This window comes from Schistocerca cancellata, chromosome 9 (genome assembly GCF_023864275.1).
Source record: "Schistocerca cancellata isolate TAMUIC-IGC-003103 chromosome 9, iqSchCanc2.1, whole genome shotgun sequence".
Taxonomy (NCBI): Eukaryota; Metazoa; Arthropoda; class Insecta; order Orthoptera; family Acrididae; genus Schistocerca; species Schistocerca cancellata.
Genome location: NC_064634.1, coordinates 255,174,006 through 255,189,975, shown reverse-complemented (window position 1 = coordinate 255,189,975; position 15,970 = coordinate 255,174,006). Strand labels below are relative to the sequence as shown.

The 15,970-nt window shown below is 43.1% G+C and overlaps 1 protein-coding gene across 1 annotated transcript in view; it reads right to left on the bottom strand.

Moving 5' to 3' along the window:
* LOC126101329 (odorant receptor 43a-like) overlaps positions 1 to 15,970 on the bottom strand; it is a 58,957-nt gene that overhangs the window by 4,887 nt on the left and 38,100 nt on the right. Inside the window, exons 3-4 of the mRNA XM_049912001.1 lie at positions 12,372 to 12,473; positions 7,122 to 7,277 (exon numbers count right to left, since the gene is read on the bottom strand). Coding sequence (XP_049767958.1) covers positions 7,122 to 7,277; positions 12,372 to 12,473 — 258 coding nt within the window. The remainder of the gene's footprint in view (positions 1 to 7,121; positions 7,278 to 12,371; positions 12,474 to 15,970) is intronic.

Genomic DNA, 15,970 nt, shown 5'->3' with positions numbered 1-15,970 from the left:
GAGCCATAATCCGTAGTTAGCGGTCATCCACTGCAGTAGTAGCACTTCGGTGGCCTGAGCGAGGCATGTCATCGACAGTTCCTCTCTATCTCCTCCATGTCCGAACAACATCGATTTGGTTCACTCGGAGATGCCTAGACAATTCCTTAGTTTAGAGCCCTTCCTGACACAAAGTAACAATGCGGACGCAATCGAACCGCGGTATTGACCGTCTAGGCATGGCTGAACTACAGACAGCACGAGCCGTGTACCTCCTTCCTGGCGGAGTGACAGGAGCTGATCAGCTGTCGGACCCCCTACATCTAATAGGCGGTCCTCATGCATGGCTCTTTACCTCTTTGGGCGGGTTTAGTGACATCTCTGAACAGTGAAAGTGACTGGGTCTGCGATACAATACCCACAGTCACGTCTATCTTAAGGAGTGTTTTCTGTGTAAGGGACGACGCATCTACTGTACACTTGGAAGCTGCACTAGAATACTTGAAAATGTAACAATACTTTAAGACATGATAGGAGCCCCTTCATACACAGTGTCGCCCCATGAAAGCTACCTACTATCTCCCCAGTAAAAGTAAGATCACGTTGCGATGTATTCTGTGCGAAAAATGTGTCAACCAATAGTTGACAGCGAAAGCCCACGACGATTGTCTCTGATCGAGTACAATACTTAGAGAGTCAAATAACGACATTGTAGCAACTTCACATTTGGGATAAATCAATTCAGCCCCATAGACTAAGTGGATGTTAACATAAAATACCAACCTATACGGCATATGTCCTATCCAGTTACTATCCTTTGGCTAGTCTGACGTACTAGGAGACACCAGATGGACAAGGCCGTTGCAAGTTTTCTAATGACTCTATAGTGTAACAGTATAATCGGCACATATAAGTTTCAAGTGTCATACATGTATGAGATGAGCGTCGATTTTATTTTGTTTGAAGATCATGCTGCAGTGGAAACACCTAGTGGCAAATTGAACCATAAGGTAAGTGGACTCGAGCCTACTACAGTAGTGTGGTTTTTCGTAACAATTTTCAAAGCACACTCACGTTGTCTGCAATCAGGAAGACAAAGTAGTGTAGACGTAAATGGCTGAAATTTGATCGAATGATGAAAACTGCAATGTTGCTGGCCTCCTTTCTAATGTGCCACGTTTTTTGTACTTCATATTAGGGCTGAAATGCAGTGCTTTTGGTAATGAATGTCAAAGATGACGTACTTCAGGACTGTATCTGCATTACTGCCCGGAAAATGTCTTTGAAGCATCGTGTTTTGCTGTTAGTCATTGCGGATGGTAGTCTCAGTCGGTTTACTGATGCAGTCAGTCCAGGAAAACACGTCACCCATAGACGACAATTGTTTTCTCTGAGAGTGAGTAACTCTTTCATCAGTGAAATACACCTTGCAATATAGTCGTAAGCGTCCTGTAAAAACTGGGTGAATGCGCTTACTCATACCTAAACTCATAAGATCTTGAATGAGATTTTCACTCTGCAGCGGAGTGTGGGCTCATAAGAAACTTTCTGGCTGATTAAAACTGTGTGCATTGCCGAAACTCGAACTCGGGACCTTTGCCTTTCGCTGAAGAGTGAAAATCTCATTCTAGGCTGTTTGTAAGCCATGTCACCGCAACATCCCTTCTTCCAAGAGAACCGCCAGGTTTGCAGAAGAGCTTCTGTGAAGATTGGAATGTAGCAGACAAGGGACTGGCAGTACTGAAGCTGTGAGGACGGGTCGTGAACCGCGATTTTGTAGATCAGTTGGTAGAGCCCTTTCCCGCGAAAGGCAAAGATCCTGAGTTTGAGTCTGGGTCTGGCACACCGTTTTAATCTCTCATGAAGTTTCGTAAAATCTTCATCCTTTTAAACATCACCTAATCAGGAAAATCGAATATGTATGTAGACTTACATACTGATTAGAAACATGATTTGTTGAATTTTTCCACTTCTTCTAACCAGATGCCCTACACAGGACGTTCTTTTCTCATTATTTTGTGTAGTTGAGCGGAATGACAGAGATCCACAACGTTATCTGTTGTGCAGTAGTATTCTCGTTCTTGATATGAGGAAGATAGTCCCTTACATAACGGCGCCAACTTCAGTGACATTTTGCGCCGATACAAAAATCTGTGATATTCGCGCCTATTATTCGAGGAAACTACGTGCTCACTAAATCGCTATGTAGCTACGCCACGGGATTCCTTGACCACGCCACGGGATACTTTGACCACCGGAAACGCTGATTATCAGTCACGGTGCATGACCGATGAATATCCAGTGTTAGTACGAATCTAACTTTGTAATATTCACTTATACATCTGCGTCTACATTTACAATACGGGAGCCACCTTACGGTGTAGAGTGGAGGGTACTTCTGGTATTATAATCACTCCCTATCCTATTAAAATCGCAAATGTCGCATGGAAGGAATGATTGTGTATGACACTAATGTCACCGATTTTCTCGTCGTAATCGTATCGCGAGGTGTATGGGGGACGTAGTAATATGTCGCCTGATACTTTTTGGAATGTACGTGTTGGAAATATCAGTATTAATCCTCTCCTGCCTCAATGAGAGCTTTTGAAACTGACGTTTGTCGATCACCTCCGTAACTCTCTCTCTCCGAGTAAAGGATCCCGGTCAGGACGGTTTATCCTAAACATTTGGCTGTATCGTTACAGTTCTCAGTTGCGCCTTTTGTGCTTATATTTCACTGGTACTAGTCTTTTAACGTTTAAAATCTGCTTTTCCTCCTTTTATGATGTATAGTGTGAGCTAACATGAAAAGTAATTTTATACATTATCTTAAAATGTTATTTCTTATTACCTCACTTATTTTATGACGCATATTGTGTAAGTTTAACGTATATAATATACAATATTGTAACGCACACATTTCTTCCACTTGGCATTACTGGCAATGATATACGGAATTACAACTAACAGAATAAATATGTCATGTTTGAACTGAGCATGTAATGCTAGGAGTGGAAGGAGAGTATATACAACAATTGTACATTCATACTTCAGGCAGTTGGTAGGACAGCTCATTTAGGTATATTTTTAGTATGACAGCTCATTTTATGTACATTACATATATCATATAGTGATTCATGGGTGTGCAAAAAATATAATTTTTATGTGCATTTTAATGTCGCTTTGTCAAGCACAATATAGGTAATTTTTAAATTTAATGTCAGAAGTAAATATTTTCTGTTTGCGTCAGAGAGTCACCCGCTTGGATAGCGATGCGTTTAAGGCGCCGCTTTCAGGACGGGGAGGTGTACCGGCTCGGATCGAAACCAGCCGGCGGTTCTATGACGTGAGCCGATGTGCCGACCAGCAGGGATGTGGCTTTTAGGTGATTTTCCACTCCCCATTAGGTACACACCAGGCTGGGTTCCAAGACCCATCTACGTTCATATCTACAAGGATACCCTGGAAGAGGGTTCACCGAAGCACGTTCACAATAATTCTATATTATTTCACACTCGAACAGTGCGCAGAAAAAGAAAGACCTATATCTTTCCGTACGAACACTCATTTCCCTTATTTTATCAGGAATATCGTTTCTCTCTATGTACATCGGCGACAACAAAATAGATTCGTATTCGAAGGAGAGAGTTCATGATTGAGATTTCATCCCGCCGCAAAGAGAAAGGCCTTTGTTTTAATTATGTCCGTCCTAAATCCTGTATCATGTCCTTAACACTCTCTCCCCTATTTCTCGATAATATATAATGTCATGCCATTCTTTAAACTTTGTCTATATCCTCCGTTAATCCTATCTGGTAAGGATCCCACACCGAGCAGCAGTACTTCAAGACAGGAAGGACAAACGTAGTGTAGACAGTCTCTTTAGTAGATCTTTCCTATCTTCTAAGTGTTCAGCCAATAGAACGGAGTTTTCAACTAGCCTTCCCCACAACACTTTCTATGTGCTCCTTCCAATACAAGTTGACCGTAATTGTAATTCCTAGGTATATAGTTGAATTTACGGCCTTTAGATTTGATTGATTTGCCGTGTAACCGAAGTTTAATGGATTCCTTTTAGCACTCATGTGTATGACCTCTCGCTTTTCATTATTTTGGGTGAATCATCGATTTTCGCACCATACGGATAGCTTACCTAAACCTTTTTGAAATTGGTTTTGATGTTCTGATAACTTTACTAAACGATAAACGACATCCTCATCTGCAACGAACCTAAGACGGTTGCCTGGATTGTCTCCTAAATCGTTAATATAGATAATGAACAACAGAGGCCTTGTAACACAACCTTGGGGAAGGCAAGTGATCCCTTATAATTTGATGATGACTTTCCGTAAGTAACTGCGAACTGTGACCTCTCTGACAGGAGATCACGAACCCAGTCGCATAAATGAGACGATATTCCATAAGTACGCAATTTGCTAACAAGCCGAGTGTAAGATACAGTGCCAAAAGCCATTTTGGAAATCCAGAAATACGAAATCAGTTTTAATCCCTTGTCGATAGCACCCAACACTTCGTGTGATCAAAGAGCGAGTTGTGTCTCACAGTCATGTTGACTGTGTGTCAATAAGAAATTCTCTTCGAGGTAAATCAGAGTGTTCGAACACAATATATGTTCCAATATCCTGTTGCATATCCATTTTAATGATATGGGTCTTTAATATAATGGACTATTCATACTGTCTCTGACCTGTGCAGCTCTGTAGTCTTTTGGTGAGGATCTTTCATCGAGCGAGCGGTTAAATTTGATTGTTAAGTATGGAGCTATTACCTGTGCACGCTCTGAAAGGAAGCTAATTGTGCATACAGTCTGGGCCGGAAGACTGGTTGTTATTAAGAGATTTAAGCTGCTTCACTACTGCGAGGAAATCTACTCCTAAGTTACTCATGTTAGCAGCTGCTTATTATTCTTGTTCTGGAATACTTATTTAGTTCGTCTTCTTTGGTGAAGTAATTTAGGAAGGCTGTGTTTAGTAATTCTGCTTCAGCAAAACCGTCGTCGATAGTATTTCTATTGATAAGCGCAAAGAAGACATAGATTATGTCTTGCAGATAGTACACTTTCCAAACAATCAGAATCTCTTTGGATTTCCTACCTGTTTCCGAGACAAACTTTGACTGTGGAAACTATTACAAGCATCTCGCATTGAAGTCAGCGCTAAATGTCGAGCTTCTGTAAAAGATTGCCAGTACTGGGGACTTTGCGCTCGTTTTAATTTGACATGCTTTTTTCATTGTTTCTGCTACAGTGTTGAACCTGTTTTATTTACCAAGGACGATCAGCTCTGTTTCGTTAGTTTATTTGGTACAAATACCTCAATTTCTGTCGATATAACTTTCTTGAATAGAAGCCATATCTGTTCTACACTTGCATTGTTATTCTGCAGGGAGTGGACGTTGTCTCTCAGAAAGGCGTCAAGCGAATTTTTATCTGCTTTTTTGTTAAGATACGTTTTTCGTTTAGTTTTGAAGGATTTGTGACACACGGTACCCAGTCTCGCTACGACAACCCTGTGTTCACTAATATCTGTTTCCGTTTCAATGCTTGTTACTAGTCAGGATTATAATTTTCAGAGAATGCGCCTGGAGGTCTGGTATTTTCCCGACACAAGTATGACTGCACCCGTTGAGACCGAACACCTTTTTTTTTTTGCTTCATCGAGACATCCTAACCTATAAAACCGCCCAGTCCACTCCACACATCTCCTTCTAGCAGTGTAGTCCCTTCCTGCCTGTAATTGACTCCTGACCTATTTAGCTGAACCCAAAACACCACCACTCTATGGCGCAAGTCGAGGAATCTGCTGCCTACACGATCTTCTGATTCGGGCCATCCACTCGCCTCTGTACCAGAGGTCGGAAATCGGTCCTGTGACCTATGCTGCAAATGCTGAGCTTTGCTTTCATCTCGCAAAAAAGACTGGCAGCCTTTATCTCTTCTCATAGCCGCTTGAAACCAAAGAGTGTCTCTTCCGATCCAAAGCGACACACATTTCTTCCGATGTGATCCACCGCAGCTGGGTGCACCCTTTGCTGTTCATGGCATCCGGAAGGATCCGTTCCAAGTCCGGAATGTATGCTCACGGAGTGGACATTGCCTTTGTTCCCTTCTTGGCCGCCATTTCCCTAAGGGCCGCATAACACGCCTAACATCGGAGCCTCTAATTACACGTATTCGCATCCTCTGTGATTGCCCCGATCTTGCAGGCTGAGAGGTTTCCTCTGAAAGAAGACAAGCGGCTGTACCTGGCTGACGGATTGTGTTAGCCACAAACAGCAACTGGAACCCGTTTGTAGACTAACAGAGGAGGCTTAGTCGAGCCCCTCAGGAAGTCTTTCGCAACCTGCCAAGTCCTGAGGCGACCTCCCACTCGACCACGGTTGAGGGGCCAGTAATTTGGCTGGCCACCAGTGCGGGCAGATCGACAGACTCGTGGATCATGCTGGACGTTCGTGGGGTGCCCTCAACAGTGAAGCTCATCCACTGAAATCTCAAGCTGTGTAACCGAAGACAACACGGCCTGCAATTCGGAGAAAAGTGTCACCTACACGGCTCACATTCGCACATGGTAATCACAGTCCGGAGCCATGCTGAAGACCGTGGAAAACTACACTACACAGATAAATAAAGGACTATCGACACGCCCTGAAGAACTCTGCTGTAGACACTGATAAAAACGCAAGGAGTGTGTATAATAAATTAGATTAAGAAGCAGAGATTCAAAACTCCACACAGGTGACATTAAATAATTCGCTCCTGCTTAGGAACTTTTAATATGTCACAAAATCGGTTTACTTTCCGACACAAAAGAAAATGTGAAAACTTTGCGATTAAATATCAAATTAACATTCAGAAATTCGAAAACTAAACAACCAAAGCTTACAGACGGAACTATGTATTCCACTCTTGGTTGGGAACTTGTAAAAGGTCACAGGAACGGTTACTTCCCTGTCTTGGACGGTGGCTGCTTGTTGCCTGTCTGACAGATGCCAACGAGCGATCACTAGCTTTCAAAACAAACGACTATTGACTCGCGCTACGAAATTCTCCTGTAGACACTGGCGAAAACGATGCTCTTGTGGCCACGCCATTCTGCAGACTCATTGCTCCGACGGACACTTACCGTGAGAAAGGCGGCCCGATTTATGGCGTACAGGTGTCCAGCAGTGAGAACCAGCGGCTTCTGGGCTCGACACATGACGATCCTCAGGACACGTTTGAATCGCGGACTTGCCTCCACCCAAGAGCAGCTGTACGCCGCGGACGATACCGCCTCCGCCTGTGCACAGGTAAACACACGGCCTGGTAGACACCTCCCTAGTGACAACTTACCACAGCACGAACACACCGTGGAGAATCTCTATCTCAGCTCCTTTGCTGTTAATAAAATAGTGATGTGGTTATTAACCATTTTCCATTCTCGAAACCAATACGCAGCTTAAAATCTTACATGAGAAACAATGTTCCAGTCTTGTTTCTCCAATAACTCTCTTTTTTGGAGATGACTGTCTGATCAATGGCAAAATACTTCCCATTCAATATACATCCGTGCAATTTCTTACAGATTTTAGATGACATCATGAACTGCAGGATAATTTGATATGTTAGTACTAGAGTAGTGTCTACCAGTTTACAATTATTTTAATTAAACATTGTCGGGTTTATAGCAGCGTCAAGTAGTTAACTTCCCACGAGTTTTCGGCAGAGTTCTGCTCTACCGTTGTCAAGTGGTTGATTGTCGTGTGAGTGCGGCCGTTCTTCTTACATAGCTACGCCCGCACCAGTGACGACACTGGTATCCAGTCCCGCACCATGTACGGCAATATTTTCGTGGCGCGATTACCGCGCCCGCTTCAGCTCCCTAATCATTGGATAAAAGTGTGTACCCAGTTGCAATCCACCGTCTTTATTCACGGTGTCTCCCGATATTTTGATCTATATTGCTTCATTTATTACCCTGTTCCAGAAGCTGTTGATCCGTGTAATAATAGACCTATCGTTAAAGCAATTCGGAGTCCGTTTTCCAATGAGTGCTGCAGCTGATTTTTCTGGGCGGAAACACCTTTCATGTTTCATGTAGCGCTGCTCAATAGTGCAGTCAGTCTGACTGACAGACAACTGCCCATCCCCACACGTTTTTTTTTTTATGTTCGAAGTGATCTCAGGCCTATTTTGTCTTCATTAGTTGCCTCATCTTCACTGGGATCCTGAAGACTGTAGTCCTATCAGTTTTATCTCTCTTCAGGAGCCGGCTAATCTTCCTTCTTATTGAGCAACAGATCGGGAAAGACGCAACCTTCTTCGTGTTTTCTTCGAATGTCTTCTGTTTTCACAGCTTAGACGAAACTCTCTTTCCAAGCGTTTGCTGTTACAGTGAAACGGACATGGCATGTTAATTTTAAGTGGTGGCCTGATGCCCTTTCTGTAGCCACCCTGTAACCCCGGTACAGAATCAATGTACCCCAGCTGTCTGCGTCTAGTGTAAGTCATGGAATAGCGCGAGCGTGTTTCAAATGTCTGCGAATCCTGTAACTTAGGTGGAATGTGGGGACCAGCCCAGTATTCACGTAGCAGGATGTGGAAAACCGCCTAAAAACGATATCCAGGCTGGCCGGCACACCAGCCCTCGTTGCTAGTCCGCCGGGCGCATTCGATTGGGGGCTGGCGCACCTACCCGTGTCCAGGAAGCAGCTGTTTAGCGCTCTCGGCTAACCTGGCGGGTGCGCCTTAGACAAAACTGATTGCGAAATTTGTCTGTTGTAGTAACCGTTTCCCTGGAAAACTTTACGTAAGTGGCTCATTTCCTTCGGCAGTTTTCGGCGTCTGAGACGGTTTCAACTCGCTGAACCTAGGTCCGCAGAACAGATCGTTTGTGTGGTGGGTGGTGGTTGCTGGCGGCGTGCAGATACCGATCCGTGTGGGTGGGCTTGCGGTAAACGCCGTAACCAAGATACCCATTGGCATTACGGCTGACGAAGACGCCCAGGAACGCCAAGGAAGCGTCCTTCTCTACCTCAATCGTAAACTTTAAGTGGTCCTGGATGTTTTTGATGTGTTTCAGGAACTCTTTCAGCATTTCATGTCCATGACGCTATTGGACTCAGATATCGTTGACGTAGCGATAAATACAACGTATTGCCGAGGTAGCGATAAGAACAACTAGGCTTTACAGGAGCTGTGCCGAAGGCTGTGTAATCGAAATGCTTCACAAAGGGGTTAACTATAAGTGAAACAGTTACTCCCCATCGCCACGCCGTCCGCATGGTTGCAATATTATCCACTATGTAAAAAAAAACGCGATGGCTTCAGAGTATGTTTAAATAAATACACGATGGTGTCGTAAAGAGTCGGGACAGCAGGTGAATAGTGTCTGTGATGGACACACAGGTGAAGAGGGAACCTCCATGAAAACTGATCATTATATCCCCTTCACCAAGGAGTAGACATCTAATACGATCAATGAAGTCCCCCGTATTTCTCATAAGGTGCGCACAATATCCAGTGTGAGTCAAGAGGAGACCGGCCAAGTGTTTGGAAATCCAGAGGTCGGCGATGCGATGGTGCTCACAGTATGCGTTAAAGATGTTTCCTTCTTGTGTGTCTTTGGCAGACAATACAACGTGGGTGGTCTGGGTGCCAGAGGGAGAAGGTTTTTAATAACACTCTCTTCAACGATAACGATTGAGAAGCTCCGAGGTGTTTCTCACTATTCCGGTTGTTGGGTCCCGAGGCAGTTTCTATTACGAATCTTGTTCCAGCATCCGTCGTATTTACGCGTCATAGTCAGCCGGTTTCATTAGGACGGCAGCATTTCCCTCTTCAGCTGGCAGGACGACGGTGTGAGAGTCGTTCGGAGAGCATGGAGGGCATCACATTCTAGTCATGTTTGGTGCTGGAGGCTTGGATTTTAACAGAATGCTGCTCCACCAATTTCTTCTTTAAATTCACTGGTTAACTTGCGAACTGCTTGTTCAGTATCAATATCTCATCGAAAGGTGTAATCGTGGTGAAAAAGCGAAATTTAATCCTTTCTTAAGTGCTGAGATGGCACCCGCGTCGACATTTCTTGCTGTCATGTTAGTCACAGTACGTTATGCAATTTTTCATTCTGCTCCATGTTGTAGTAGTGAAAGCCATTGAACTTCCCGTTCCGATTCTCCGTGGCTCTCTGCCTTGATGATGTTAGCTGTGTCACTGTTGCTGTGTAGAGAATATTGGTAGATATCGCCGCGACAGCATTCATATTACAAACCTTGTGAGTGTTCTTTCATTTCGGCGTGGCAGGTACGTATTTTAGGCCACTTAAAGACACATGGTACGGTATAAAAGAAATCATATTTACGCCAGTGACTGTAACACTTTCTTTATTTCACGATTGCAATTTCGGCCTTAGGCCATTCTCAATTGAAGATGCTGTATCTATTAGGCCATGTGAAGCTAAAATGAGCTGACACATTTAAATGTCGTTATCATTACTGTTAAATACAATGGTGACGCTGTTACATAGTGCGAGCACTCATATCCGTTTGTCAGAAAAACAACGTAGTCTGTAGACACTCATGTTAGTTAGCCCACCACTATTCGCTAGTCACTAATGCAGACAAAAAAACAGATTTGTGGGCTTTAATTATGAAGTAAATGATATCCGGTAGCGCCTAGTGTCCTCGTTATCTGCTCTTTCTAGAAGAAGTTGTGGAGAGCAACGAGTGCACCGTATGGTGCACCTCATTTTGACTTTAGCAAGGTCTTGGGAAGGAGCAGGTATCACTGGAATGTTGACCCTGCTTTACGAAGTAGAACTTTTACTTTCCTCTCATTGGACAGGAACTACAATACATAAGCTTCCTATGCCCATGCTAAATCAAATTCAGTCGGTGATATGATTGTCAGCATCTGCGCATCGATTCTGAGTACTTTCCAACCCTCCTATGTGTGAAGCCCGCCTCCACAGACCAACGGTCAATGCGACAGGCCCTCATGCGAGAGGCTCGGAGTCTATTTCCGGTACCGATAGGGATTTTTCTTTGGAGGGAGAACTGGAACGGTGCACTTAGCCTCGAGATGCCAGCTACCTGAGTGAGATGTAGGGGCTCTTAGATTGGAACGCCGACAACGGCCAGAGTAAGGTGTGCTGACAGCATATAACACAGCGGTCAGTCTACTATCACGTAGTACTCAGGGCCAGACTGCAGGCGTTCTTTTTCCACTTTTGTCATGCATAATTAGCTCCAAGGAAGCTACAGAGAGCATTTATTAAAATTTGTGCCAAATGACATTGTTATGCTGGATCCAAGGTAGCCCCTGTGGGCCGGCAACCCCTAATACACCACAGAAGACTGAGTTGTCTATATCCAAGGCGTACCAAGGCACCATTGTAAACACCCGCTATTTACATACAAGAGAATGGAAACAGACATTCCCAACACTACGTCATGCAGAGGGTTGAGGGGGGGGGGGGGGGCTCGAGCCACGGCCTGCAGGAAGTATCACTACGCCAAAATCTGATTGGCTGGAGACAGCTATTTAGGGGCTGGAACCAGCCCCTACGCGCAGTTCACTCTGGATGCCGACCTCGTGGATTTCGACGACTGAAGATTACGTCTTCGTCCTTGAATTAGACTTTTACTAGTGTGTGTGTGTGTTACCACAAATCTTTGTGGAAAATTAGGAGACTCTTATGCTTTTCTTTTGTTGTTCAGTCATCAACCTTGTAAACTTACATAAATAAAAGTTGTGTTTGTGAAAAATTGCGAATTTTCAGTCACAACAGGCATCATCCAGTTGAAAAAATTTCTACGTATTTCTTAACGGTTTATTCCTACATTAGATGGGTGCAACTGCTTGAGTACGAACAACAATCGCCTATTCCTACCGCACTTAGCCACTCAGCATGTGGTTTTCCCTGCAAAAGTCCACCAGTCATGACGTGTATAGCCCATGACACCAGAAAAAACGATGACGACTTGGTCACGTCATTGCTACATAAAAGCTGCCAGTTGTGGAAATGGAATGGTTAACAGAAACAGCTGATCCGTGAAAGTACAGGGGGTTGATCTCTGGCCACACACGGTTCTCCATGCCAAAAGAGTGTCTCTCGCAGTTTAAAAAAATTCTGATGCCATCACTGAAAAGATAGATTACAACACACCAATAGACACGTAATGCATTTCAAACAGAAAAAGAAACCATTGGCAAAAGTGACGTGGACATTTCACATACATAACAATACATCACCAAGACATGCAATCAGTAAAACATTACACTGAAGCTGAGCTCCAATCTTGAACTGCACGGCAGCCTGTGTCACAGAGAACTAGTGTAGAGACACACAAATCCAGTTCATAGTATTAACTTAGCACCATACTGTGCTCACCTGTTCTGTTACGTTGTGAGCCGCCCAGCAGTAGAGTAAAACCTGGCCGCAAGGAATGGGCATGAAAGCGACACATCGGAATACGGCAGTGAAGTCCTTGCTCTGAAAACAACGGTAACAAACTGTCTAACTGAAATTTCCTATTACTCATACAACTGCGTGGAAACAACCGACTGGTACAGTACTGGATCCAATAACACGCGTAGTGACATATAGGGGTATGTTACCAACTCAAAACGTAATTATTTAAGAAGAAGTAGTATTAAATTCAAATACATTTTGTTTTTTCTGTTACATAAGTGAATGTATAGCGTTCCTATTGTGTTTTATCTGAGAAACACTCATGAAGTAGGCCGAAATACTGTGGGACATTGAAAATTCTGTTCAAGTTTTCTTAATAGTATGAAAGTCGTTAAAACAAGGCCGCTATAAGTTTCAGTAGTGTACATTCTCACTATAACAAGGTAATTTAACGTTACTAAGCCGTGTTTCTCAACACATTTCCTATTGTCTACAACTTAAATACATACGATCTAGGCCTAAACTTTCCGGGTTATATTTATTTTGTAAGTAAAAAAGACCTTCTCACTGTATTTTATTTTTCCCAGACGACTTTCGTCTTTTTTCACTTTAAAGCATCATTAGTGGGATCTAGGACGATACAGCTTTGTTTCGATATGTGTTATTTGCAGATTATAAAACAGTTAATGTCTCGTTTTTTATGCAAATAAGTGATTACTTACAGTTCTCCGCGTTTTTATTCGGCATCTGCGTTTCCTCTCATCTTGTCACATGCTGAAAGTCGCACTACAGCTCTATTTACGAACCATAAAGATGTTTTATGTTCTGAAACTTTTCTTCCCACATTTCATCGTGTTTGCCCTTATTGTTATGATGAATTATGTCACTAAGTATAGATATTTGAACGAACAAATTTCTGCGATTTCAAGGCGTAACTACTTTCACTTCTCATCCTCATACTGTTTGGTTTGTTTACGTGCTTAACGAGGTATATGCTGGAAACTAATGTCTGCTCATTTCTGTTATGTTTATGTGTGTGTGTGTGTGTGTGTGTGTGTGTGTGTGTGTGTGTGTGGAATGTTTGGAGGTATTGGTGTTCAGCTGATTTAAGGTTTGGTTTAAATGTTTTTTATGGAGAGGTTCATGGACAAGTGAGTGGGTAGCGGTTGGGAGGAATTAATACTATTATGATAAGGTGGAAGTCGTCTGGGAGAAATAAAATACAGTGTAGCAAGAGAAGACTTTTTTACTTACCACACAAATATTTCTGTGGTGACTGCAGAGAATAGTCACCCAAACGAACTCGTTTCAGGGTTATAAATCCTTAAAAACTTAACCAAACTATCTCGGTAACATGAAATCTCTAAAATAGAAGTAACTTCTATTCTTCTATCATATCTCTAAATCAGTACCAAAGTCATCGGCAACAGCGCAAAACACATAGTGTCGTATTTGTTTACGTACAGCCAACCTCGAACCTCGACGAAGTTGAGATACTCTTTACAGTTCAATTTAACTCTTTATTCGAAACTGACCGTGAATGGCCAAAGAGGGAGCTGATATAGGTTAGTAAGAAGGGCGGTTTGTTGCCAATATTGTAGGAAATATTTTTACAAGGGGGTGGGGGTGGTGGTGGGGCGGGGGAAGATGCAGTGGGCAGTGAGGAGAACGTCTGGACAACTCTCTCTTCAAACCACAGAGCATTCAGTAGGGACATTTCGATTGAAGATTAGAAAAAAAAGAACTTTTCCAGTTGGAGGACGCAAGTAAGAAAGTGATTTGGTGAGAGATAGGGATGGAGGTTACTTTGGAATTGGTAGCTGGATGGAAGATAACGAGATAGAGAAAGCACGGTGCTACGTTTAGTATCAACACGAAAAGTACGTGTCTATCACTGCCAGAGTTAAGTGGAGAAGCGTCTCTGGTACGACTAGAAGCAGGGAATGTGCAGCACAGTTCAACCGAGTTCACGTTGCCTAGGAATGAACAGTGTTACGCAGCAGCCGTGGGCGAGGTGCAGGCCATCAGCTACAGGAATTCTTAGGGTCAGCGTACCAGGCCACTAGCATTTCCATTCCAACTGCAGGGCTAAGGTAAATAATAGAGGACTTAGGGCTTTTGCATCAGGATTTTTCGAAGAAGGAGCTGGTAGTGATAGTGGATTGGGCAGTAAACAGTTATTACAGGCATGGGGAATCAGGAACAACTGTCAACATTAGTTACTTAGAAGTGGTTGCGTGACTTAACACAGGCAAGGCCTCCAGTATAAACTGTATAACAAGACACGTGCCTTTCAGAGTATGCTGATACACTGCGTCCATCCTTAGTAATCTTATACAACAACCCACTCGTCGAAATATGAGTACACAAGGACTGAGAAGTGACACATCTGCAACCAATACGCAAGAAATGAAACAGGATAATCTGGAGGACGATTTTCAGACATATACTGTGATCTAACATTATGAGTTACCTCAAAGAAAGTAACTTATTGACAAACAACCAACATAGATTCAGGAATCATCTGTCTTCCGAAACACAGCTAACTACATATTTACTTTGATGAAGAAATGAGTGCTGTCGACAAGGGACGTCAAAATGATTCAAAAATTCTAGATTTCCAGAAGGATTTGAAGGAGTTCCTCATGAGAGACTTCTAATTAAACGGTGTGCCTATAGATTATTGTGTCAGTTGTATAATTGGATTCGTGATTTCCACTCAAAATGAGTAATCAACGAAAGGATAACTTTCTGCGAGTCGGGATGGGGAATGTCAGAAGCTTTAACGTGACAGGAAACTAGAAAATCTGAAAAGGTAAATTCAAAGGCTCAGTCTAGATATAGTAGGGGGGGGGGGAGGGGGGTCAGTGAAGTGAAATGGAAAGAAGGAAAGGATTGCTGGTCTGATGGGTACAGGGTAATATCAACAGCAGCAGAAAATGGCATAACGGGAGTAGGATTCGTTATGAATTGGAAGGTAGGGAAGAGAGAGTGTTTCTGTGAACAGTTCAGTTATCGGGTTGTTCTTGTGAGAAACGACAGCCAACCAACACCGACAACGATAGTTCAGGTACACAAACCGACGTCGAAAGCTAAGTACATAAAGTATATAAGGATATTGAAAGGGAAATACAGTACGTAAATGGCGATGAAAATCTAATAGTCATGGGGGACTGCAGTGAAATTGTAGGGGAAGGAGTACAAGAAAAGGTTAGAGGAGAATAAGGGCTTGGGACAAGGACTGAGAGAGGAGAAAGGCTAATTGAGTTCTGTAACAAATTTCAGCTAGTAATAGCCTATATTCTGTTCAAGAATTACAAGAGGAGGACGTATACTCCGAAAAGGCAGCGTGACACGAGAAGATTTCAGTTATATTACATCATGGTCAGACAGAGACTCCGAAAACAGATACTGAATTGTAAGGCGTACCCAGGAACAGATATAGACTCAGATCACAATATAGCAGTGATAAAGAGTAGGCTGAAGTTTAAACTATTAGACAGGAAGAATCTAAACGTAAAGAAGTGCGATACGGCAGTACTAAGGAATGACGAGATACGCTTGGAGATATCTTAGAT